Source organism: Phalangium opilio, unplaced genomic scaffold (assembly GCF_054372755.1).
Source record: "Phalangium opilio isolate 3A_F unplaced genomic scaffold, DU_Popi_V2 ptg000041l_1, whole genome shotgun sequence".
Lineage (NCBI taxonomy): Eukaryota > Metazoa > Arthropoda > Arachnida > Opiliones > Phalangiidae > Phalangium > Phalangium opilio.
Genome location: NW_028324165.1, coordinates 1488261 through 1515905, shown reverse-complemented (window position 1 = coordinate 1515905; position 27645 = coordinate 1488261). Strand labels below are relative to the sequence as shown.

The window sequence follows — 27645 nt, the reverse complement described above, 5'->3', positions numbered from 1 at the left end:
GATGATAATGGAGCAGAAGCCAATATAGCTTTCAGGGCCAGATTAAGGGGGTGGGCGTAGGGGCACTCGCCCCCGGGCGCAAGGCTTGTTGGGGGCGCATTGAGTTAAACTATTCCCCCTCAGCAACGTTTGATGTTCTTTTTTCCCCGGCTTAAAAAACATGGATGAAGGATGCGCGTGAAAAACATTCGACACTCAACAGGATGTGCAACTCCCTATAGTAAAAATTAGACAAGTCGATACTAGCGCCGCCTGGCTACCAGTGCTGGAAACCCTCGCGGGAAAAATAAAAAATACTGGACATAAGAAAAAAAACCCACTGTTTTGCTTCTAGCAGACGACGCTAAGGGAAAAAATCGACGGTAGCGCGTGTTTTTTTCTTGTGTCCAGTATTTGTTATTTTTCCCACGAGGGTTTCCAGCGCTGGTAGCCAGGCGGCGCTAGTATCGACTTGTCTACTTTTTAGTATAGGGAGTTGCACATCCTGTTGAGCGTCGAATGTTTTTCACGCGCATCCTTCATCCATGGTGTAAAACATGTCGAGTAACAGTGTAAAACATGTCGAGTAACAGTGTAAAACACGTTAACACTAAAAAAATTAAAATTATTTATTTATCAAAACATTTTTTGGCATTAAAGCGGCTGTCTGGACCATGGGACAAATGGGTTGGTAAAAAAGGAGACGGGCTCTGACAGTGACAGCCCATTGAAACGTTATAGATATTAATTTTACTGGTCCATAAATTCCTCAACAATCTTATTAAATTCGTCAGCGTATCTTAGATGCAAATTATGTTTTCCTTCAGGAAATCGAACCAACCTGAAATAAAAATAATTTAAATTCATTATAAATTGTTAAATTAACTTTTTAAAAAGATATCAAATTTTACTTGGAATTTTTAATGTGTTTGTTCAAATAATCCGGGTGAATGGGATCAACCATCGGGTCTTTATCTCCGTGTACGATTAAAGTTGGGCATTTTATATCTTTTAACTCTTCGCGGCAAATATTTCCATCGTTACTGTTTCTAATTGCTGCGTAAATATCGCAAAATCCTTCCCACATTGTTTGAAAATATTCCTGGCCGTATAATTTGATTAAAGGGGCCTTCATTTTATCGCTCCAGTTTGAAATGTCACGAGTAGCTATTGAAAACCAAAGTAATCTATAAATTAATTGAGTTAAAATTTTACTAGGGGTGTGCGAATACCACTTTTTGGGTATCGAACCGGTTATCGAATACTAAAAAAATTTCCTTATCAAATACCGAATCGAATAGTTTATTCCAGATCGAATACCGAATAGATAGGCCTTGGTAAATTTTTTACTAACCGATTAACCGCGAAAGATTAAGCCTAGTATTCGCGAACAGTTAACCCTAATACTCGCGAATACTAGGCTTAACTATTCGCGATTAATCGGGTGGTAACCCTAATATTCGCCAATAGTCAATACAAAGCGAGGAGAAGAACATTTAGAAGCTCCTAAATTTCAAAATACCTCTCCTCATTGGTGGCCAAGTGTTTCTTAAAATTTTCCTAGGCACTTGCTGGCAGTTTTTGATGGAGGACAAATAAAATCGGGATGATTTTCTTTTTTAAATAAGGTGGGTCTCTCAATTGCCCAGGGGGGCTATTCTGTAATTTTCTTAGATGTCGATCTCGATCTCGAAGCGAACACGGTCTCGAAGATAGTCGTATCGATCGAGATCCTTCTCGAACGAAAAATGGTATTCTATAACATGTATCGTTCGAGTTCGATACCGGAGTTCTCGATCTTCGAGTACAGCATAGATGTCGAAAGAGTGACGCACTTCCGTTTCATGGGACCAATCATAATAGGACTCTAGGAGGCGCGAAACTTGAAACTATTATTAGCGGACGAAAAAATAAGATCGTTTATTTTTGTTTAGGATGTGAGGGTTTAGTTTAATTCTTGCAGGTTTTAAGCCATCTAAGTAGGATAGACAGTATAAAAATAAGTATTTAAAAGTAATTTGGCTAATACCATATTATTATTTACATAACCATAACCTATGATCTACAGGCTAAAGTTTTTATTCGACTGCTCTAAACGAATAGATTTATCTCTAACTAGTAGCAAAGGGGCATAACATTAGTGTTACTTTTTCGACCGCCATTTTAAAAGATGACGGCATGTTAAACCCGAAAACCCATAAGACACTTTTTATTTTTAGTCGAACGGTTTCGAGAGTAGGACGTTATTCCGAAAGGATAGTTATATTTCTCGCCGCTTTTTTTCAAGATGGCCGTGCATTCAAGCCATATTTCTTGATGTGCACCTACGACTTAAGAGTAACGTCCCTGCATAAATGTCAGCATCGTTGCCCGTCGGGACATCTTTGTTACTTTTTGGGCCGCCATTTTAGAATATGGTTTCAAATCATACCCCAAAACTCACAAATCCTGTATGTTTGATAACGTGTACCGGTGTACCTAATGTTCGGGGAATCAGTTGAAAAGCGCAGACATTATTCCACATTTCTTGCAGCATTTTTCAAGATGGCTATAGATTAAAAGCAATTTATTTAACGTCCCTGCAAAATTTAAGGGGGACTGTTTTGCCTGGGCGTTAACATTACAACACCAGAGGTATATATGAAATTTTATATACTTCTGACAACACGGTGTCTTCGTAAAATTCACCTAATAATTTCTCTAGCTTGATTATCTAACTCAAAGCAAGCTAAATGTAGAAGGGCAGCTATTTACACTAAGATTAAAACTCATGAAAGAAGGGTTACTCGAAACGAAAAGACGATCTCGACAGCTACTACCCTGTCGATATCTAGTTCGACAACTTTGTCGAAAAATCGAGATATTTAAGTTCGACAACTTCTTACAGAATACCATTTTTGTGATTTTCGAGATCTCGGTTCGAGATCGAGAGAGATGTCGATCGACAACTCGCTTTCGAAGCTTACAGAATAGGCCCCCAGGACCTAAATTTATGGTAGTCGAACTTTAACCGAATAGTCAGTTCGTTATTCGATATTCGTATCGAATAGTGAAAATGGGCTTATCGACTACTGGATCGAATTATTCGGTTCGGTATTCGATCGAATTATTCGATTGAAACGGTTAACCGCACACCTTTAAATTTTACTAATTTTTCAGCGCGTACCAGCAACCATCTGCAAATCTCTATCAGTTATGAAAGCGCAACTTCCAAATGTAACCAATTTATTTATATTGTCGCCATAAATCGCTGCCATAATCAAGCCAGTAATCCCACCGTCACTCCAACCAATTACGGAGTAATTTGGATGTTTAATTTCCTTCATTAATTTGTTAGCCATCTCCGCATCTTTATGGTAGAATTGCGTATCAAAGGCTCGGGCTGGAGGCCGGCTGAAACCGTAACCGGGAGGGTCCCAGGCAATGATAGTGTATTTCTCACGATTAAGCTTCTCCAGCTGAGGTCCAAAATCCGATCTGGTTGATCCAATGGCACCGGGAAGAAGTAGCAAAGTATGAGGGCCATTTCCAACTTTTTCAAAGTGTAGATTTACACCATTAACGTTTACCTTTTGACCAGGATATCTGTTTAATAATAATAATTAGACAAGAACAGTCAACAGAGGACTTACAACGTCAAGCTATACATAATCAGAAACGTGTTCTGATTATGTATAGTAAATTTGAATTAATTTGATCGGTAATTAACTTAAATATAAGCATTTTCTGTAAAATAGTAAGTTGTAGGCACCCTTAAATTTAAGTAAATTAGTTCGGAATTAAGTTTTAAAATGGTTTATAATATAGATCATAGCTTACTTATTATATATATTCAATTTTGAACCAGTTTCACCGGTAATTAACTTAAATATAAGTCTTTTTCTATAAAACTACTGCTATAGTAGTTTTCCTACTGAGGGAACTTGTAGGCACCATAGCCCCCTGGATCACGCGACTCGCGGACGCAAGCTGCTCGCGCTATAGAAGCCCGCCCAAAGAATTTTTTTCCTATGTTAAAGCGCGTATCGGGGATTTTTGCTCGAAAAATCAAAGCCGTCAGCTTTTAACATGGTCGTCTATGGGAGGAACACCGTTTTTTGGCCCTAATTTGGCAAATACTGGCTCAAATCTCTTGAAATTTTAATCGGATGTGTAAAATAAGGTTTGTGATTTTTGTGCAAAGTTTCAAAAGATTATATCTAGTAGTTTTTTTGTAAAAAATAAAATTTAAACTTAGCCGTCTATGGGGGAACCACGTTTTTTGCCCCTAATTTGGCAAATACTGGCTCAAACCTCTTGAAATTTTAATGAGAGGTGTAAAATAAGGTTTGTGATTTTTGTGCAAAGTTTCAAAAGATTACATCTTGTAGTTTTTTTGTAAAAAAATTAAAACTTGCCGAAAATCAAAGCCGTCAGCTTTTAACATGGCCGTCTATTTGGCAAATAAGGGCTCAAATCCCTCGAAATTTTAATGAGAGGTGTAAAATAAGGTTTGTGATTTTTGTGCAAAATTTCAAAAGATTACATTTTGTAGTTTTTTTGTAAAAAAATTAAAACGTAGCCTAAATCAAAGCCGTCAGCTTTTAACATCGCCGTCTATGGGGGACCAGGTTTTTTGGCCCTAATTTTGAAAATACTGACTCAAATTTCTTGAAATTTTAATGAGAGGTGTACTGAAGGAATATTAATGACCGAGCAAAGTTTCAAACCTCTAAAACCAATAGTTTTTCCCTGAAATTCAATAAAGCTTTGTTTGTACATGAGCACAACCATTATTCATTTTAAATTTCCCGGTAAGGTTTCGGCGCGAAATATTGGCGAGAAAAACTGGTTACCAGCTGTTGAAACCGGTTTTTAGCTGTTGAAACTGGTTTTCACTTTACCTCCCACTCTCCTTCCACCTTCAATCCTCCATGCTTCCAGAATCCAGAGAGAATTTGTAATTTTCTAGTGATAATAAAAAAATTCATAAGCACATACAATTTGTTATAATTCCTGAAATGCTAATTAGTATCCACAGTTAGAAGTTCCCTAGATTTATATTTGTATGGTTAAAGCATTTAAATCTTAGAAATAGGTTAGTTTTCCCTTCAAATAGTTGGGAAATTTCAGTTAGAATAACTTTGTATCAGCTGTGAATTTTCCTCTTAAAATTAGACTGAACCACATCAGTTCATTGGCAAACACCTGAATTCCGTATGTTAATTCCTATCTTTTCAATAGCATCTAGGAAGAAATGATTATCATATAGGTTTTTGACCAAACACGCTCTGAAAAAAGCCGGCAGGTGTCAAAGGTCACCGGAAGCAATCTAGATCTTCTGGTTGCGCTCATGTACAAACAAAGCTTTACTGAATTTCAGGGAAAAGCTATTGGTTTTAGAGCTTTAAAACTTTGTCTGATCATTAAAAATCCTTCAGTACACCTCTCATTAAAATTTCGAGGGATTTGAGCCCTTATTTGCCAAATTAGGGCCAAAAAACTTAGTTCCCCCCATAGACGGCCATGTTAAAAGCTGACGGCTTTGATTTTCGGCAAGTTTTAATTTTTTTACAAAAAAACTACAAGATGTAATCTTTTGAAACTTTGCACAAAAATCACAAACCTTATTTTACACCTCTCATTAAAATTTCAAGAGGTTTGAGCCAGTATTTGCCAAATTAGGGGCAAAAAACGTGGTTCCCCCATAGACGGCTAAGTTTTAATTTTATTTTTTACAAAAAAACTACTAGATATAATCTTTTGAAACTTTGCACAAAAATCACAAACCTTATTTTACACATCCGATTAAAATTTCAAGAGATTTGAGCCAGTATTTGCCAAATTAGGGCCAAACAAGTTGGGAAAACCAAAATATTACCTCTCCGTGTCAAGAAGATTATATAAACTTAAGTATCCAATAAAAACGTTATTATGTTTCTGAGTTGGGGTTTCCCATTTTTGTTGTTGTTTTGAAAAATATATCGCAATGCACGGGCCTTGATAGATATAGGAGGCAATGAATGAAATATATCACAATGGACGGGCCTTGATAGATATAGGAGGCAATGAATGAAATATATCACAATGCACGGGCCTTGATAGATATAGGAGGCAATGAAGGAAATATATCGCATGCACGGGCCTTGGTAGATATAGGAGGCAATGATAATCTCACTCTTTGCACGAGAGGTTTATCTTTAATATTTAAATAAATATAATTATTTTTAATTATTTTAATCTTCAATAATTAACATTAATAATAGTTAAATCGTTTAAAATAAAGTTATACCTATTATCTTCTCAAACTTTGCTAATATTGACGTTTAAAGTGAAGGGTACCCCTCTTGCCCGCTTTTTTCAAATTTGGGGTATATATACGATTCGTTTCCATTATAATAGTAAGGAAAAAGCGCAATTGCGAAAACCTTTGGTGGCGATCCCACCTTAGGGAGGCTAGACGTTTCTCGTAACCCTAGCTGATCGCCGCGTATATCCTAAAACCAAACGATGATAATAGAGTAGAAGCCAATGATACAGATTGGTGTCTATGTGGAATAGACGGAAGACCAGTGGATGGTGGTGTTAGAAGCCAGTGTAAGTGCAGACTGGTGTCAATGTTGGGATTGACAAAGAACAGAAGATGGTGGTGATTAGAAGCCAGTAAGAACAGACTGGTGTCCGTGTGGGATGGACAAAGACCAGAAGATGGTGGTGTGAGAACTCGAGTAGAGGAGCCATTTCCGTGACTGTGAAAGCAGTTCGGAAATGGCGAACACGTTTGCTCCGATACGCAAACTGCGAACGCGGTCACGTGGGTGTAACAACAGACAGACAGACACACAGACACACACACAGACACGGCCGTTACAGAACCTCTCCTGGACTACGTCACACGGAGAGGTAAAAAGGGTGTTCCTCCCATAGACGACCATGTTAAAAGCTGACGGCTTTGATTTTTCGGCTTAAAATGCTTGATACGCGTTTTCGGGCCCATTGGGCGGGCTTCTATAGCGCGAGCAGCCTGCGTCCGCGAGCCGCGTGATCCAGGGGGCTATGTAGGCACTATCTGTAATTCTGTAAAAAAAGTGGCGGCCCAAGTAAATGGTACTTACGATGGTTTTGAACTGTAGAAACATTTTCTAAATGATTTCGAAGCTAATTTATCCATTACTTTTAATGTATACATCTCGTTGAAACCAATCTACACCTCTTGACCTTAAACCACGTACGTGTTTACATTACAATGATCACATGCCGTGTGCAATGAGATTAAAATTCAAATCGGTTTACCGCGAAAGCGCGAAACAGCTGATATTTCGTTATTTACTCATATGGCCCTCAATCTGGCAGAATGCCATGCCAGCAGAAAGAAAAAAAACTCGGTCAAACCATGGATGAAGGATGCGCGTGAGGAAATTTGTTTTCACGCTATAGGATCGGCAACTCCCTATCTCGAACGACAGAATATTCTGTATATACTCTGTTACAACGTCGGTTGTCAGCACGCGCAAAGCTATTTCTCTATGTAACGTAGCTTTGTACGTGCTGTCAAGAGACAAAAAACTTCAGGATCTTCAGGATTTAAAATATCCGCGAGTTTTTTTTAGCTTGAGTGCACGGACCTCTAGGCCTTAGTTTCAAATACGTGTGAAATTGCATACAGTCTACTACACGCATTTGAAACTAAGGCCTAGAGGTCCGTGCACTCGAGCTAAAAAACTCGCGGATATTTTAAATCCTGAAGATCCTGAAGTTTTTTGTCTCTTGACAGCACGTACAAAGCTACGTTACATAGAGAAATAGCTTTGCGCGTGCTGACAACCGACGTTGTAACAGAGTATATACAGAATATTCTGTCGCTCTTGATAGGGAGTTGCCTATCCTGTAGAGTGAAAACAAATTTCCTCACGCGCATCCTTCATCCATGGTCAAACATTCTGCCAAACTCGCGTCGTAAAAATAGTTCCAGTCAGAACTAACTAGTAAACTCGCCCATAAAAACGGAAAAAAAATTCATGACTATGTAAAATTTAGCTATAACAATTTTCAGGCAAAGAAATATCTATTAATAAACACACTTAACGGTAAATAAGAAAAATCCAAAAAAGATATATGGTTAACTAGCTGTTACCCGCGGCGTCAAAATGATATAAGAATGGGTAGATTTTACCAAAAGTGGATGAGACCAGAAGCCGATTAGGCTTTACACATGAAGTACGTAACATGTGCCTCGGGGAGCTACACGATATTCTCTAAGCTCCTAGGAAAGAACCTCCCCTTACGCGGAGGGAAATAGTTCAGTAACGCGGCTCTTTCGGATCCATCCGATCCTTCCGCCTTAAGAACCGATTTACCAGGTACATAAATTGGGGAACTACTATAAAGACTGAGTAGGGTGTCTAAAATATTCTTTAGATAAAACTATTCACAATACCAAAGATTATTTGGGAGTAAGGCGTTAAAATGTTATCAATCTGGGTAGCTTTTGCTTGGACTATTTAAGACGCCATGCATCTGTTTTTTACGATGAATGTTTTCTGTTCTCGCGGTTACGGCGAGCTCAGCCGCCGGCGGCTCGGGAATCGGGATACCGGCACCATACCGCTGTTACCTAGACAAGGCCTAGTGTAGTTTTAGAGTCTATTATTATTCGCATAGCTATTTTTCTGTTGAAATTAGGGAACTAGTATAAATATTGAGTAGAGTGTCTGAAATATTCTTTAGTTAAAACTATTCCCAATACGAAAGATTATTTGGGAGTAAAGCACGAAAATCTTTTAATCTGGGTAGCTTTTGCTTGGACTATTTAAGACGCCGTGTATCTGTTTTTTAACGAGGTATTTTTCTGTTCTCGCCGTTACGGCAAGTCCGGCCGCCGGCGGCTCGAGATGCGCCGCTCGGCCTCAGCCGCTGATATCTAGCCAAGGCTTAGTGTAGTTTTCGTGTTTAATTTTATTTGCAGAGCTATTTTTCAGTTGAAATTTAAAGAAAATCTTATAAATCTGGGTAGCTTTTGCTTGGACTATTTAAGAAGCCGTGTATCTGTTTTTTAACGAGGTATTTTTCTGTTCTCGCCGTTACGGCAAGCCCGGCCGCCGGCGGCTCGAGATGCGCCGCTCGGCCTCAGCCGCTGATATCTAGCCAAGGCTTAGTGTAGTTTTCGTGTCTAATTTTATTCGCAGATCTATTTTTCTGTTGAAATTTAATGAAAATCTTATAATATTTAGTTGAAGACTTATTAAATGTCTCGAAAAATTTCGAAACTTTAGCTTTAAAACGTTAAATATTTTATAACGACTACCGAAATTCGCCTTCCGGGCTTCCCGGTTATGTCGACGGCGAGGTCGAGTCGAGTTCCCATTCAAGAAAATAGTAATAGCCGTCGCCGATTGGTCTGGCATTAAAGAGGTTATCTATGATTAGGGGGCTCATGATTGGTTAAAAGCTTTTTTGTTCGTCTGCTTAGTTTTTACTTCGGGAATATCATGAAATCCATGGCCAAAGCTATGGAAAAATGGGACTTACGTACTTTATGTGTGAAGCATAATCCGCTTTTGATGAGACTCTCATCATGAGAGATCTACATTTGGTCTAATTAAAAAAATGAACCTAATTACATTAAATACACCATTCCTTCATACTTATACAAGCTACTAGGAAATATGTGTATCCAGTGTATCTCCGAAGCATAGGGGATAAAAATTGGGTGAAATCTTTTAAATTTTACATTAATTTTCTAATAAAACTGTCTTTCCAATGAACCTACTTTAGTTAAAAAGAGGCACAATTCCTCCATACTTAATTAGGTTAATTTGTGATTTATTTATCCGTCATTCGGTTTTTGACAGCGAGACGTTCGGTCGCTCCTCTTGCGCTCCGCTTAATTGGTGTTAACAACCACGCTCCTCAAAGCTCTTTTTTCCCACCTCCTCCCTTAGCCCCTTACGCCATGGATTAACTAACCCTAGGGATAGTTCGTTCCCCCAAAAAGATAAAGCATGCATGTTCCAAACGCCCCCTAGCAGCAGCTACTATCCCTAACAGGAAGTTATAAGAAAATTGGACCAAATATCACGTGTCCTATGACGTCAAAATTGAAATCCTGCCTAAATTGGGCAAAAACGATTTATTTTGGCGAGAGATGGCGCTAAATCTACATCCGTTTTGGTCCAATAAATTGGGGGAATGAAGAGGGGAATCAAGGAATAATTCGGAACATGTAGTTGACGATAGCATTTCATGGGAAACCCGGTTAGTGAACAATCCCTAGCGTTAGTTAATCCATGCTTACGCCTAGAAAGCGGAAAAAACAACGCGAAGCCTCGGCCTCTCCCAAAACCGACGATGATTCCCCCTCTGACAGGGAACGAGGACACAGCACCGACGACTTGGAAACTTCGGTCTCCTCCGCTCAGGTCAAACCACTGATCTTCCAACCCGCCGTTACCCGCGAAGGGCAACTTGACACGGATACACAAGGCAGCAGAGTACGTACCTTCCATGATGTCGACTTTATTTCCCTATGTCATCGATTCGACAAAGCCGTCGGCGAACTGAAAGACCTCCGGGTCTTGAAAGGAGGCGCTCTACTGGTGGTGCCCGTTTCGAAGACACAACATGATATCCTCATCAACTGGGATAATTTCGCCGGTGTCGGCTTTTCGGTTTCCTACCCTGGACCGCACCAAGAACCTGGAAATAAAGGGGTTATATATCGGGTCCCGGATAATTACGATGAGGCCCTTATTAGCGATGCATTAAACCGACATGACATTCCCTGCACTCAAGTGTCCCGCTTAGGGTCCACTAACACCTACTTGATCAACTTTGGACAAGCAGAGGTTCCTTCCGAAATCCGAATGTACTATCGCCACTACAAAGTCTCCCTGTATGAATGTCAACCGCTCCAATGCAAAAACTGCAGACGTTTTGGACATCCTCTCAAGTACTGCAAGAGCCCTTTCCGTTGTGTCACGTGTGGTGTCAGCCACGCGGATGCTCAGGATTGTAAGGGCCCGACGCAGTGCGCTAACTGCGGCACACTTGACCATATTGCCACAGCCGCCAAGTGCCCTCACCGCCAGACCGAACTCCACATCCTCCGCCTCCAGGACCGACACAATCTCTCCCGTCATGACGCTATCCAAGCCCACCGAAAATCTCATCCGCCATCCGCCCCGCAACCGACACTCAGCAACTTCCCCCCTCTTCCGACAGGCATCGCCGCTCTTCACAATCGCACCGCTACTACTCACGCGCCGTGGTCCTCCGCCGGACCCCAACCGCCTCAACAATCAACCGACGACATTCTCAGCATGTTATACGAAACCGCCTTGGTTCTTGCCAAACCTTCCCCACCCGCCTTTGAGGAAATTATCTCCCTCTTCACCTTGCTTCTCAACCGTGTCCTCAAGACGACCCTTCAATGCCAGGAGTACGTTCAGTACGTTCAGTAACGAAAATCTCAAGGAAATCGATGTTTTCTTGATGTGTGGTTGATGGGCTCGAGACGTCACAGTGACGTAAAAGGCTGTTGAACGGAAAAGTGACATTTTGAAGTTAGCGCTGTTTTAGAAATAGGAGTCGGGGAAAAGTCTTGCTGGCCCTCAAAACGTTACGAAGCGCAAATGGCTCTTTTTAATAACAAACGAGCTCGCAAATAATGAAATTGTTTAAGAAAATTATGCCTATAGAGCTATTTCAGAGGGGGTAATGGTACGTCACCAATGCTATTTGCCCATAGAGAAACCCTCACAAAATGGCCGCCCTCTACACTCAAAGGCAGGCCCAATTTTCGTAGCAGACGAAATTTTTCCCCCACTGAAATAGCTCTATTTGAATGGTAGAAGTAGTTTTGTAAAGAAAACTAATACAATTACTGTAGGAATAACATTGTTGGAATTTAATTTTTAAATCCCGCGCCAACATTTCGTCTGCCAAGTGTTCAACAGTCAAGCGCTACGTCACGCCATCAAAAAAACCATATCCATAGACATTATAACACTATTAATACCTAGACAAACTATTGGGGAAAGCGGTCTTTGAACGTTTTTGTGAGGGATTTCTCGCTTCTCCTCCTTCGCATGTGTGATAGGGTGAATGACTGGTGGCGCCCCTATCGACGAGCGAAGGAGTTATTAATAAGGAGTAGTGGCACTCTATGTTAACTCCCTATAGGGTATAATAAGTCAAACCCTCGAAGATGCCATTACTCCATTTCCAAATCTACTTTTCTACATTTTGGCCATGACCAAGGCTTAGCTCGCCTTAAATGTTTTTATTACTAATAAATGTATAAAGAAAGACTATTACCTTCAGAAAACGGTGGTATTTCCTCGAAAGTAAGTAGAAATACAAGTTCCAAGTGTTTTTTAAAAGATTTTACAGGTTTAAAATTTATAAAATACGTTTTTCCGCTCTTAGCTCGTCTCCGAGAATCGCGGAAATTTTTTTTTCCGTATAAAATGGAGTAATGGCATCTCCGAGGGTTTGACTTATTATGCCCTATAGGGAGTTAACATAGAGTGCCACTACTCCTTATTAATAACTCCTTCGCTCGTCGCTAGGGGGACGCCACCAGTCTTTCACCCCATCACACATGCGAAGGGGCGAATGCCTTAAAACCGTCACAAAAATGACTCTCAACTGTTCCTCTTGTATCTCTATGACCATATCGATTAGATGGTTTTCTTGATGGGCAAGTGCTGAGCATCATGACGTCAAAACCGGAAACGCGAAAAAGCGTACAGTAGGAAAAATCTCACATCGCTTAGTAAGCGCTGCCATCAAAGAGGGTTACTGAACGTACCCCAGGACGTCCTCCAGAAGATACCCCCCCCCAAGAGGCAGCTCTTGCGGGAATACTTTGGAACCTAACCGAAAAAAAAAAGAAAAAACTAAACATAGTCATAATATATTCTGTATTCTGTATTAATTCTGAGATCTATTCCTGTACACCAAGACGAGCCCGCGGAATCTTTCCCACCTGGCTCATTTCTCTCTAATAATAATAAAAAAAAAATTTATTTATCCGTCCCTTAATAATGTCTAGAAGAAATAAAGCTTTCTTACGGCTCGCCATCTGTATTTCGGGTTTTTCCTACAAATTTCATTTAATTTAATTTCATATGTTCAGTTTTTCATTGTTATTGTAAAACATATATTAATTTATCAAAAGTTCAAAACATTTTTCGCTTCTAACTTTTAACAAGTTGGGAAAACCAAAATATTACCTCTCCGTGTCAAGAATATTATATAAACTTAAGTATCCAATGAAAACGTTATTATGTTTCTGAGTTGGGGTTTCCCATTTTTGTTGTTGTTTTGAAAAATATATCGCAATGCACGGGCCTTGATAGATATAGGAGGCAATGAATGAAATATATCACAATGCACGGGCCTTGATAGATATAGGAGGCAATGAATGAAATATATCACAATGCACGGGCCTTGATAGATATAGGAGGCAATGAAGGAAATATATCGCATGCACGGGCCTTGGTAGATATAGGAGGCAATGAAGGAAATATATCGCATGCACGGGCCTTGGTAGATATAGGAGGCAATGATAATCTCTCTCTTTGCACGAGAGGTTTATCTTTAATATTTAAATAAATATAATTATTTTTAATTATTTTAATCTTCAATAATTAACATTAATAATAGTTAAATCGTTTAAAATAAAGTTATACCTATTATCTTCTCAAACTTTGCTAATATTGACGTTTAAAGTGAAGGGTACCCCTCTTACCCGCTTTTTTCAAATTTGGGGTATATATACGATTCGGTTCCATTATAATAGTAAGGAAAAAGCGCAATTGCGAAAACCTTTGGTGGCGATCCCACCTTAGGGAGGCTAGACGTTTCTCGTAACCCTAGCTGATCGCCGCGTGTATCCTAAAACCAAACGATGATAATGGAGTAGAAGCCAATGATACAGATTGGGGTCTATGTGGAATAGACGGAAGACCAGTGGATGGTGGTGTTAGAAGCCAGTGTAAGTGCAGACTGGTGTCAATGTGGGATTGACAAAGAACAGAAAATGGTGGTGATTAGAAGCCAGTAAGAACAGACTGGTGTCCGCGTGGGATGGACAAAGACCAGAAGATGGTGGTGTGAGAACTCAAGTAGAGGAGCCATTTCCGTGACTGTAAAAGCAGTTCGGAAATGGCGAACACGTTTGCTCCGATACGCAAACTGCGAACGCGGTCACGTGGGTGTAACAACGGACAGACAGACAGACAGACACACAGACACACACACAGACAGACAGACACACACACAGACAAGGCCGTTACAGAACCTCTCCTGGACTACGTCACACGGAGAGGTAAAAAGTAACAATTATTTTTATAAGTCTGGAAGTAGTTTTGATAATATTCCCGTCACGAGTCCAGCAATATATTTGGTTCTTGATACTAGTCTACATTCTGTTCTGATAGTCTGCTCTTAGGTCTGCTGTATTCTGGGCTTCTGGCAAGCAAGCCTTCGTTGACTTTTGCAGTTTTTCATATATATTTAATTTTTATAATAACTTTTTATCATCTAAGTCTACTTTTCGTTTGTTTTTTTAACAAATTGTTGCACTTGTTCATATTTTATATGATCAAAAACAGTTATAAAATGGCATGTGAGAGAATGAGAAGGTTGCGTCTCAATCCTGAATATAGAGAAAAACAAAATGCACGTCAGCGAGAAAAACGGGCTGAAAAACGGAGAATGAGCCAACTATCCGTTGACAGCCTTTCTACTAGTCAAACCGCATCAACTTTGGAGGATTCTTTAACTAATGGAAGTTATTCATCTATTGGAGGCCCAAACAATGAAATGGATAATAAAAATTCTTTTTCAATGAGTTTTGATCATCAGTCAACATTTGAGAGCCCTTTATCTAATGAAGGCTTTTTGATTAGCCCTGCAACTAATCCCGAATATGGAGAAAAAGATAATGGACAAATGTAATATAAGATTGTTTGTGTACAAAAATGTCATGGTCCAGCCGGACCATCTTGATATACCTTCAGTTTGTATAACTATTTAATTTTAGGGAAGATTTACAATTTCGCAAACTCTCTTTTCAAAATTCCGAAATGAGTTTAGTAAATCTTCAAAGGGTGGTGATTAAAGAGGTATATGAGAAATTATTGCAATATTGGCTGTTTAAGGCAAATATAAAATTAGGGAAACTTTCTTTTTAGGAAATGAACGATGTGGAAAATTGTAACTATGGTCACTTGAGCAAAGATGATCTTATCAATGAAGTAAAAGCGAAGGATGATCGAGTCAGGAAACTGGAAGCCGAGGTGTTTTTCAAAGCACAATGTTTTTTCTAGTGTGAAATTAAGCACAAAAATATTAGACCCTTTTTAGGATCATAACCCACCATTTTAAAGCAAATGTCGGTACCCCTAACATTCTAGCTGATCTTCTACACATAGAGATCATAAAGATACAAGAGGAACAGTTGAGAGTCATTTTTGTGACGGTTTTAAGGCATTCGCCCCTTCGCATGTGTGATGGGGTGAAAGACTGGTGGCGCCTCCCTATCGACGAGCGAAGGAGTTATAAGGATGAGCTTAGAGTAGTGGCACTCTATGTTAACTCCCTAGAGGGTATAATAAGTCAAACCCTCGGAGATGCCATTACTCCATTTCCAAATCTACTTCTACATTATGGCCATGACCAAGGCTTAGCTCGCCTTAAATGTTTTTATTACTAATAAATGTATAAAAAAAGACTATTACCTTCAGAAAACGGTGGTATTTCCTCGAAAGTAAGTAGAAATACAAGTTCCAAGTGTTTTTTAAAAGATTTTACAGGTGTAAAATTTATAAAATACGTTTTTCCGCTCTTAGCTCGTCTCCGCGAATCGCGGAAATTTTTTTCCGTATAAAATGGAGTAATGGCATCTCCGAGGGTTTGACTTATTATGCCCTATAGGGAGTTAACATAGAGTGCCACTACTCTAAGCTCATCCTTGTTAATAACTCCTTCGCTCGTCGATAGGGAGGCGCCACCAGTCATTCACCCTATCACACATGCGAAGGAGGAGAAGCGAAAAATCCCTCACAAAAACGTTAAAGGACCGCTTTCCCCGATAGTTTGTCTAGGCCTTAATAGTGTTATAATGTCTATGCTTCTACACATAAATTTTACCTTGGCTATCAGCATTCTTTCATGAGGCCAGAGATAAAACTAACCTTTGCTAAGCTTAGAGGGCCAGCTAACTCCACCTCTCGATTATGGGAGCATCTAGTGGTATTTGTTTAAACTATCGCACACCCGAGACTTGCTTTAAATGTACGCTGTAGAGAGCTGCATGGAAACGGTAAATTTCCATTTACCGCGGTAACCATGGAAAACCGTGGGAATGGGTGGTTTTTCTAGTAATATCACATATTCGGATCGGGAATGGATGGAAAGCAACCAATATGGAATGGAAGTGGTTAAATTGATATACATATTAGTTTGGAAATGGTTGGTAAATGGATGGAACCTATTTTCTATCGAAGATCCTAAAATTCTAAAAAGACTTAAAAGGTTTTTGCCACTGAGTAATGGCAGCTCTCTGCCTTTGACTGTATTAGACGAGATATGGCAATATAATATAGGTGCCTCTACTACTCACCTCACTTAGTTTGTTGTAGCCTAGCTGGCTAAGGTAACAGTACCGTCTTCTAGCTCATCCTCCTATTACTTTAGCACACAAGATTCACGGCTATTATAGCTGTCAATCAGTCCATTGTAAGTTCTCGCGCTAAATTCTCGGAATAAATATTTTGGGAAGTGATTCATGGTACTTGGCGACGGGCGAGCAGGAGTCCCTCAGTCCAGTCAGATTTTTCTACAGTTGTTCAGCCCCCTTATTTTTACTAAAATTCCCGTTGAAGAACCGGTATTGCAGTGGTAAGACGCTCAAGGGTTATATTCTTTCGAACACTATGGTATGGAAATGGTTTTCTGCTATTGTTCATTTCGGTAATGGTTGGAAATGTAATAACGTTTCTTTATCGGGAACGGGAATGGTTGGTATTTGGAAACGACGGATTGGTAACGGATGGGGAGGTTGATGAAATCTATGGGTGGAATTGGTGAACAAAAATATGAACAAAAATGGTATGGAAATGGTAACGTTTGAAACTGAAATGCAGCTCTCTAGTACGCTGTAGGCAATTTCACACGTATTTGAAACTAAGGCCTAGAGGTCCGTGCACTCGAGCTAAAAAACTCGCGGATATTTTAAATCCTGAAGTTTTTTAGCCTCTTGTCAGCACGCACAAAGCTAGGTTACATTGAGACACGTGCTGAAAACCGATGCTGTAACAGTATATACAGAATAAGCTGTCGTTCAAGATAGGCCTATCCTGTAGAGTTCGGCGAAAATAGTGTTATGGGTGCGCGCTAGCTATTTAGGACTAAATTTTTGGCTTAAATAGTCGTCTCCGCGCGTACATTCCTATTCAGGCCCAAAAATTGGCTACAAAAATTTTTGGGCCTAAATAGCCAACATCTTTCAGGCTGATATTTAGTCCCAATTTTCGCTAGGATTGAACATTTTGGGCCTAAATAGTAGTCGCCGCGCGGTCATTGCTATTTCACGAGAGATTTGTTAACGAAAAGGCCGATTGGTCGGAGGTGCTTATTTCAAATGATCTATAAAATCTCAACCTAATTTGAATTTTAAAATGATTCGGAGACTGTATTTCCTGAGTGTTTCACTATGCAGACTGGTCTTATAATTAGTAAAAGAATCGATAACAAATCACTTGATTTTCCACTTCACCCTCCCTTTAAGCCGAAAATGTTGCGCCTAAGTAGTTTCCTTGGCTATTTAAGCCTATTAACAATGAAACCTGACGAGGACCTTTATTGCTGAGCCCCCTTCTTGCGTATCATTGGTTTCTCCTCTTTCTTGCTTAGCTGCCCTTTTAAAACACGTTCAGCCAAAGAAAGTTTGAAGAATATTAATTTCTGTAATGGAATCTTATTTTGTTTAGCGTAATGTTTTAATTTCAAACATGGAAAAAGAGAGAATCGGGACAACATTTACGATAAATAAGCAAATAGACGAAATTGAAAGACTCAATATTGGCAATAAAGACTTGGAAAATAGAATCAAAGATCTGATGGTGTGGAACATTTTTTCATTTTCATAGTCGATAGAAAAATGAATTAGTTTAAGAGTTGTTTTGTTTAGCGTAATGCTTTAATTTCAAACATGGAAAAAGAGAGAATCAGGACTACATTTACGATAAATAAACAAACAGACGAAATTGAAAGACTTAATAGGGTCAATAAAGACTTTGAAAATAGAATCAAAGATCTGATGGTATATGCAGCAATCTTCATTTTCATAGTCAACAGAAAAATGAATTAGTTTAAAAGTTGTTTTGTTTAGGGTAATGTTTTAATTTCAAACATTGAAAAAGAGAGAGCGAAAACATCATTAACGATAAATAAACAAATAGTCGAAATTGATAGACTCAAAACGGTCATTAAAGACTTGGAAAATAGAATCAAAGATCTGATGGTATGGAACATTCTTCATTTTCATAGTCTATAGAAAAATGAATTAGTTTAAGAGTTGTTGTTAATTGTTTAAAAATGGAGAAAAGTGGAATACATCAATTTACCAACGATGACCAGGAACCATCCCTTCCTATGGTGATGAAGAAACAACCACAAGAAGAAATTCAAAGGTATTTAAAGGGAAAAACCGAAGGGGCGGCTTAGTTAACTCTAAAGGTATTTTGGACGTTTAATCGATAATGGCAAAGCTGATGTTGCAAAAAGCGTCCATAGACCATTTATATTACATTAAGCGTGGTATATTCTGCGTAGATTTTTATAATCTAGAATTTTATTTTTAGTGTGTCATGCGCTTCTGGTGTAAACTATGATTTTTTACTTGGATAGTTTACGAAGTACACCTGCTGAGATAATCAACAACATTTCCCAAAGTGTACTGGACATGGAGGCCATTAAACTCCAAAAATCTGGTAATGGTGTGCGAATTTTACTTTCTTCACTGATGTTAAAAATGCTTCTCATCTCATCCTGCTGAAATAAGCCATTGGGGGTTAGGGATATGGTCCGAGGGGTCCGACATTCCCAAAAAGCGTACGGGATTTCAAGATTTCGTAATTTCACGATTTCACAAAGATTTCGTGATTTCTTCTTTGATTTCGTGATTTCTTCTTTGATTTCGTAATTTAACGATTTCACAAAGATTTCGTGATTTTGGCAAAAATTTCAGGATTTTCTTTTGATTTCGCGATTTTGCCAAAAATCTCTTCTTTGATTTCGGGATTTCGTCAAAAAAGTTTCTTCTTTGATTTCGCGATTTCACCAAAGATTTCTTCTTGAATTAGCGATTTCACCAAAGATTTCGAAATTTCATCATTGATTTGGTAATTTCGTGATTTTGCCAAAGATTTCGTGATTTTGACTGAAAGTTTTCGCGATTTTGCGAGAAGTGTAAATGTCGGACCCCTCTATATGGTCAGTGTAAAGTACTATGAAATCTATATATGTTTTGAAAGGCATACTAAACGCCAACATGTGGTAGTATAGTAATTCTTAATCAACCTGATGTAGTTCTCATTCATTAAGACATTACTATTTTTAATGTTTTTCATCATTAAGGCTCATTGCAAAATGCCGAAGCTGTCAATGTTCAAGGCATGCTGGGAAAAGAAGATATTATTCGAGAATCACTTGTTTCTGGGCCTCGGTATACTGCGGAGGTTGACAATACAAACACGGAAATTAAAATTGCCTCGTTAAAGGCTGAAATTGGGGCGTTTATAACGCGAATTATGAATATCTGTGTCCCTGAACTGAAATACAGTGACAGTTTGTCTCTATGTGCGCCTTCACCTAAAATTAACGTCGAAAACCAATTCCAAAGGTCTCCTGACACAACGACGGAAAGCGATTCGCCACGAGAACCTCTTGAGAACAATATTAACTTAAAAGATTCTTATTGCAAAACACGAAGTGTCTCGACAGAGGATATTACAACTCGATCGAAGAAATTGCGTGTTCCTGAATCGAATGTTGAAGACGAAAAACATTTATATCTATCTCTTGATGCAAATGTCGAAAGCGATTCGCTAGGAGCCCGAGAAAACGATCTTGATGATAACCAATCCAAAATCGCTTTGACAGGTACAAAGGAAACTGATAGACAAAATCAAAGTGTGGAACTGTTTGTTGATCTGAGCTCATTGAGTGTGCCAGTGTGTGTTCCTAAACCTGAACATAACCCAAATGAGCTATCAGAATTGACCTCAGTCTCTATGGAAGGCGATTTACCCGAAGTGCCGATTGAAGTTGGAAATAATAGTTTTTTGTCCAACTCGAAGACATTTGAACAAAGCGTGTGTGTTAAGCCGAATTCGGAGACACTTGAAGATGTCCCTCCAAAGAAGCCGAACTCGGAGATGTTTGAAGATGTAGCTCGAAAGAATTCCGAAGGTAATAGGGCATAACTTGGTTCGGAAATTGGTAATTCGTTTTATACCTAGCCTGATTGTATACAACAATGAATATGCATCTGTATACTCCACCCCTTCTAATCTGTGGATTTGATATGGGTGGTCGTTTTGCTTAGTTCAAAGAGCCAATCATAATGCAGGAAGAAGGCGCCTGTTGAGTGTGGGTGTGACCCAAAATCCCCCCAGACATAATCCCCCGGACAAAATCCCCCCAAATCATAAGTAACGGACAAAATCCCCCCAAAACTCCTACTAGATGGACAAAATTCCCCCAAAACTCCTTGATGGACAAAATCCCCCCAAATCATATTTAATCGACAAAATCCCTCCAAATTATATTTAACGGTTAGGTTTGGTTTGGTTCCAATAATTCGTTGACACCTTTTCCAAAATATGCTCCTTTTAATTAGCTACCACCTTTTCCAAAACATTCTCCTATTAATTAGCTGCCACCTTTTCCAAAATATTCTCCTATTAATTAGCTGCCACTTTTTCCAAAATATTATCCTATTAATTAGCTGCCACCTTTTCCAAAATATTCTCCTATTAATAAGCTGCCACCTTTTCCAAAATATTCTCCTATTAATTACCTGCCACCTTTTCCAAAAGATTTTCCTATTAATTAGCTGCCACCTTTTCCAAAATATTCTCCTATTAATTAGCTGCAACCTTTTCCAAAACATTCTCCTACTAATTAGCTGCCACATTTTCCAAAATAATCTCCTTTTAAATAGCTACCACCTTTTCCAAAATATTCTCCTTTTAATTAGTTACCACCTTTTCCAAAACATTCTCCTATTAATTAGTTGCCACCTTTTCCAAAATATTCTCCTATTAATTAGCTGCAACCTTTTCCAAAACATTCTCCTACTAATTAGCTGCCACATTTTCCAAAATATTCTCCTTTTAATTAGCTACCATCTTTTCTAAAATATTCTCCTATTAATTAGCTGCCACCTTTTCCAAAAGATTTTCCTATTAATTAAAAATATATTTAATGCAAAACCACACAGTATGTCTGGTTATATATTTCTCAGAGGATTTTCGTTGGGGGATTTTGTCTTCTTATAATGATTTGGGGGGATTTTGTCTTGTTATAATGATTTGGGGGGATTTAGTCCTACATTGGGGGGATTTAGTCCTACATTGGGGGGATTTTGGTATACAATCGTTGAGTGTAACAGCTCCCACTGGTAGGAGTGCTAGAGAGCACGGGCCAGCATCGCCCGCCTTGAGGGAAATATTTAACTCATTATGTCTCAAGATTCCTCCATTTTCGTAGGAAAAATCCGCATAGTATCATATAAAAATATAATTTAAGTATGTCTGGGGTAGCGATTACAAAAAGCCAATTTTTAAAAGCAATTATAACAACCGCGAGTGATGTTTTTGGTGTCCTAGAAATCATGATAATTGCAATGAGATAGAATATATGTATTAAACCTAGAGTTACAATTCAAATCGCCTTTCCGCGAAACACATTGTTTTTATCAAGCACGTTTATCAAAACATGACAGCGCCATCTGTGAGCCTCTAGCGGAACTAATTACATTTTTACTTGCTTATTTGCAATCAGAAACATCGTTATGATTTTCATTTCATCTATTTATTAGATTAGAAAGAACTAGAGTTTTTGTTATTTCAAGCTTGTTACACAGATTATAGCAGCAGACGATAATAAAACAGTTCTTCAAGTGATTAATAGGTGGCGCCACCCGTATTTGATAGATTCATGCTCGACAAAAAGTGTATCGCGAAACGTCGATTTCAAGATCCCACGTTGTGACTCTAGGTTTAATACATATATTCTATCTCATTGGATAATTGTTACCGACATAGTAAGCCTTGGCCCTAGAGCCAGCAGTCGCTGCTGGACGGTGGGCGCTGGCACTCCTCTTATTCAAAGTTGGGAAAAAACTTTCACCACGTGACTGATGTCGTCTTTAACTTAGCCCCACCCAAATCATACCCAAAGGTTAGACGGGGTCTTAGCGATATATATTCATTGTTGTATATATTCATGGTCTCAGAATTGTTAATACTAAATTATAAATTATATATGTCGTCTTTATATTTATTTTATATATCATCTCTAGGTAAATTCAAGAACTGTTCAACTTGGTTCAAATATTCTACTGAACATAAAGAGGATCTTCAACGTCACTTTAGAAAGGGTAATGAAGAAATAAAACCCTTCAAATTCGATCAGTGTGAACATGGATGCACGCAGAAGAGTAGTTTAGTCGGGCATGAACGTATTAACAGTTGTGAAAAACCCTTCAAATGTGATCAGTGTGATTATTCCAGTATAGATAAGAACAATTTGATCACACATCTAAGCATTCACAATGGTGAAAAACGCTTCAAAACTATGCCAGCTCCGACAAGAGTGCTTTGATCAGACATCAACGTAGAAATCACTTCGACTAATTAATTGGATTGTAGTTGTTCGTACTCAGCAACTTAAAACTGGGAAAGAACATTTAATAAATGAATTGTACTGCAACGCCATTTTGTTTTCTAAATAAATATTACTGTTCTTGACAACTTTTAATCACTGAGAAAAGTTTCCAGTCTTAGAAAAAATGTAAACACCCTTAATTACGGAATATTTACCATTCCATATTTATGGTTTGTGGCCTTAAATATGTCGCCATATTTTAAAATGGCGTCCAAAGCTAATAAAACGTCTTAACGGGCAGCGCCGGATCTCTTGTTTTACAAGTAATAATGATTTGCTTTTGCTAGTTCATGGCCAACTTAGATTACCTTCGGTAGAAGGCCTGCCAGCTTTACCCGAGGCCCATGTTAAAAAACGACCAACAAAAGCGCCCCTAGTTCCAACTTTCGCCGTTAGGTGCGCTACCAACCCAGTTTTTCTCCTAATGCTTTTTCATGGGAAAAAAAATCGGAAATGGACTCGATTTTAGAGCATTTTTAATATATTTACCGATTTTTTTCGTGGCCGAATTTTAAATGAGAAGTCAAGTAAGTTCTAATTTATATTTTGAGACCTATTTCATAATTTTCTTTCCGTTATTTGACGAATAATCAAACATTCAAAGTTGGAGTCGTTTTTAATCTATATGCAAAACGGTCCCAAGGACTAGTTTAAAAAATATCATTATTTCCCAGACTGACCCCAAGCAATTCAAAAACTGGACATAGGCCCCGTAAAATAGTTAAACCTTGAAAGGTTTTTGATTAAGTAAGGGGCCTGTAGACCCCAAGCATTTATCTTTTATTGCTTAAGGTTGACAATGGAAATTTATCCAGGGCCACCGCCTTATGTGATGTCCAAGCCTGGTCGTGACTCGTGAGTTGTAAACAGCGTGGGAAATAAGGCGGTGGCACAGGGCAAATGACCAGTTTAAAAATTAAATCGCAGGCGTCAGTGGCAGACTTAGAAATATCACACGTCCACTGGTCCAAAACCAGTTTATTAATTGCTTGGACTAGTTTTTTAATTCAAAAAGTGGGGGTTACTGGTCCTCGGGACCAGTTTATTAATTGCAAATCTATAGGAGTAGGGCTGTTCGATATTACTCGATGCCAACTTGGTATCGAGTACTTCAGTCTTTCGATACCGGTATCGAGTACTTCAGTCTTTCGATACCGGTATCGAGTACCGTTTTTGGGATCCGATACTGGTATCGAGTACTTTCGAAAAATCCGAAGCATCGAGTACTTTATCCCCCTATCTTTTCCCCCTGGAATCGAAGGAACGTTTCTTTTTGAAACTTGCGGCCAATCATTTGCTTTATATTTTAACACGTGAATGTTTCCCTCGTCGACATAGTTTAGTCTCTATACTCCATCCCTAGAGTAGACTGACGTCAGACGTAGCTTCTTCAACCATAGCCCATTCGATCGCGCACAAAACGACGCAACCTGCTCGTGCTATAGAATCCCGTTCAAAGAATTGGATTTACATATATAAGCGCGACTTTTGAAGAAAATTCGGAGTAACCGAAAATTAATATTAAGTTCTATAGGAGGAGGTATGTTTTTTTGGCCAGTTCCTTCGTCCTATTGATACAAATGACCTGAAATTTAACTTAGACGCGTTTCGACGTGTTTTATTATACTTAAAGGATTCTAGCTTTCAGAAAATTTATGTGAATAGCGCTAACTAAACTCAACTCAAATCACATCTTAAAAATTAGATTAAATAAATTTAAATTAAATGTTAAAATATTGCAGCAATGCTTTTCCACGAAATAAAAACTAATTACAAAGCTTATTATAATTAAATACGCAAAATCTATCATAGGTGGCGCTTTATAAAAAAGTACTCGATACTTTGGGTATCGAGTATTTTTTTCTCCGATACCGATACCCGGTATCGAGTACAATATTCGATACCAAAAATCTTCGATACTCCCAGCCCTACTTCTTAGTTCTTAGTGAGAGCTTGTCAGGAAGTTAAGTGGGTGAAACGCCATTGATTCTCGTTAAAGGGGCTATCCGGAGCTGTTGGGGTGAAGGGGGGTCAAACTGTTGGTTAGCATATTGCTTACCCGCCCACCGCGACGGTGGAGCCATTCCTTGTGGCCAAAGAGCTGGGTGTTTTCCCCCTGAACTAAGGGCGGTCTCCCCCCAACAGCGCTGGTGAGCCCCTTTAAGTGATGCCTGGTGAGGCGCTTTCAAAGGCTTAGTGCAGACTAAATAGGAAGATGGACTGCAAAACCGAGTGTAGTCAATTCTTGCCTCATTCTCGAATTAACACTAAATTATGTCTCTAGAATTATAAAGTATAGGTAGTGTCATACTTATGGAACACATCTTATAAACTTATGGCTTGAGGAAGTCCCTAGCTTGGCTTTAGTCGCGAAAGCTGCTATGTATGGGGAAACCTTTCTTGTTATTTGTTCATTTTGAAAAATGGCCTCATTCCTATTTTAGGGCCCGTTTACCATAGTGGGAATTGTTTTAGTAGGATAGTAGTAAAAATAGTAGCATTCCCCCTACACGGAGAAGCAAAACCTATGATGGAGAAAATAGTATGAATTTCTATATTGTGCTGACTAATCATAGGTAAATGTGCCCCTGTTTTTCTTATGATTAGCCTCATAAATTGCCGCCTTTTCCAGAAATATTGCTATTTTACTGTCTTTGTACCGTGAAAAGAGGCACTTACTTAGCCTTTCGTGAATGAACAGGAAAAAGCGAAATGGGAGAGTAATACATTGGCCTTTTAACTAGCCGTTTTAAGTGGCCAAATTGCGAGGCCAGTACGGAATGAGCATGCGAAACGAAATGTTGGAGCAATACATTGGCCTTTTAACTAGGGGGTCCTTAAAGACCTAATTGCGAGGCCATGTCCTTACGTTCAGACGAGATAAGGTTAGGTTAGGTTTAAGCGTTGCGGATGAAAAGCTTGCTTTTAAAATTTCATGTCGTGCCTCTCAAGTAGGCGTCGGTAGTGACCTACTTGAGAGGCCAGTAGAGAATGAACATGCAAAACCGAACCGTGGACAATTACACGGGCCTCTGAACTGAGCTTTTCTTTGTGTTGGCCAAATTGAGAGGCCATTAGAGAATAAAAATGCAAAATTAAACTAGGAATAATTAGATGGGTCTCTTATCTAGGTGTTTATAGTCGACTACATTATTAAATGAAAACAAGAAGTGGAGCTGTGTAAAAAATTTAGAATGTATAAAGTTGAACTAATAAAATATATTTACAATAAGAGATATAATTGAAATGGTTAGAATAAGAGATATAATTGAAATGGTTACAATAAGAGATATAATGGAAATATTAAAGTAGATAAGAGTTCTTTAAACAAAACACTGAACTGGCCTCACAGTAGGGCGACTATAGACACATGCATGAGAGGCAAAGATGTGGGGAAGTTGCTTTTGTGACGTAATTTATATTTATTATGAGCGCATTCAGAGTCAAAATGGATTTTTTTTGGAAATATTGTAGAAAACATTAGGTTAAATGCGGTTCTGGTTAAATAATAATCAAAAACAGTAAAACCATACGAAACCGTGATTAGTCAAAATGTAGGTATACATAGTATTTTCTCCGTCATTGGTTTAGTTTTTTGGTTTGTAGGAAAAATACTACTATTTTTACGACTATCCTACTAAAAACAATTCCGACTATCGAAGGTGGCCTGGTTAATAGGAATGATCCGAAAAATATTTTATTTTAGGGAAGATTTACAATTTCACAAAGACTCTGTACAAAATACCGAAATTAGTTTAGTAAATCTTCAAAGGGTGACAATTAAAACGGTATTTGCGAAATTAATGATATATTCCCTTTTTTGATAAACTGAAAAATACGAAAACTTTATTTTTAGGAAATGAACGATGGGGAAGATTGTAACTATGATCACTTGAGTAAAGATGATCTTATCAATGAAGTAAAAGCCAAGGATGATTTAATCAGAAAACTGGAAGCCGAGGTATTTTTAACTAGTGTGAAATTAAGCGCAAAAATATGAGACCCGTTTGGTATCATAGCCAATTTTAAATGTACAGGATGAGTTGTCGAGTCTTATGTCCCTTAAAGTAGAACCAAACTCTGTGGGTGGCTGAATAATTAAGGTTCTTGGTGAAAACACCTATCAGGATTGGTTCTAATCTTAAGGGGATTGGTAACACATCGCTCGTTTTGTTATTAACAAAGAAACCCAAAGAGGAGCTTAGTTGCTGATCCCCCTTCTTCGGTATCATTAGTTTATTCTCTTTCAGTCTTGCCCCTTTAAAATACGTTCAACCAATGAAAGTCCAAAGAGTATTAACTTTTGTATTGAATCTCATTTTATTTAGTGTAATGTCTTAATTTCAAACATGGAAAAAGAGAGAGTGAAAACATCATTAACGATAAATAAGCAAATGAACGAAATAGAAAGACTTAATGGGGTCAATAAAGAGTTGGAAAATAGAATCAAAGATTTGATGGTATGGAACATTCTTCATTTTCATAGTCGATAGAAGAATGAATTAGTTTAAGAGTTGTTGTTAATTGTTTAAAAATAGGAGAAACGTGGAATCTCAGATTAATAACCCCCTGGATATGAAAGGAAATAGGGAGGCATACATGAATAGGGCATCGGCATCTCTAGCGCCCCTATAGTCAAAACTTGGAAAAAGTTACCCCAAACAGACTCAGTAAGCCCGTGACCGCGTTTGCTACTCCATGCTCGGCTACTTTTTATCCGCGGTT

General features: G+C 38.6%; 2 protein-coding genes and 1 long non-coding RNA gene across 8 annotated transcripts; 1 reads left to right on the top strand and 2 right to left on the bottom strand.

Annotated features, from left to right (window-relative positions):
- Window positions 1–583: 583 nt before the first annotated feature.
- On the bottom strand, window positions 584–7317 carry LOC149679230 (serine hydrolase BPHL-like). Its single transcript, XM_089834890.1, has 4 exons — window positions 7074–7317; window positions 3146–3564; window positions 891–1146; window positions 584–820 (listed from the first exon to the last, which is right to left on the bottom strand). Exons 1-4 carry the CDS (start codon window positions 7145–7147, stop codon window positions 730–732), a joined length of 840 nt encoding a protein of 279 aa, XP_089691016.1. The 5' UTR covers window positions 7148–7317; the 3' UTR covers window positions 584–729.
- LOC149679228 (uncharacterized) lies at window positions 3558–23013 on the top strand. Of its 6 annotated transcripts, XM_089834876.1 has the most exons (11): window positions 3558–3679; window positions 14577–14918; window positions 15008–15089; window positions 15159–15263; window positions 17958–18089; window positions 18158–18289; window positions 18359–18490; window positions 18571–18659; window positions 18877–18965; window positions 19606–20439; window positions 22556–23013. In XM_089834876.1, the coding sequence occupies exons 2-11, from the start codon at window positions 14584–14586 to the stop codon at window positions 22855–22857; spliced, it is 2232 nt and encodes a 743-aa protein (XP_089691002.1). In that variant the 5' UTR covers window positions 3558–3679; window positions 14577–14583; the 3' UTR covers window positions 22858–23013. The 6 variants fall into 6 exon arrangements, with proteins under 6 accessions (XP_089691002.1, XP_089691005.1, XP_089691004.1 ...); XM_089834879.1 differs by lacking the exon at window positions 3558–3679 and having other exon boundaries at window positions 13891–14918; window positions 19606–20469; window positions 22556–22696; XM_089834874.1 differs by lacking the exon at window positions 3558–3679 and having other exon boundaries at window positions 13905–14918.
- LOC149679229 (uncharacterized) lies at window positions 10542–11017 on the bottom strand. Its single transcript, XR_016365710.1, has 2 exons — window positions 10779–11017; window positions 10542–10653 (listed from the first exon to the last, which is right to left on the bottom strand). It is a non-coding gene; the product is annotated as an uncharacterized LOC149679229 (long non-coding RNA).
- Window positions 23014–27645: the final 4632 nt, after the last annotated feature.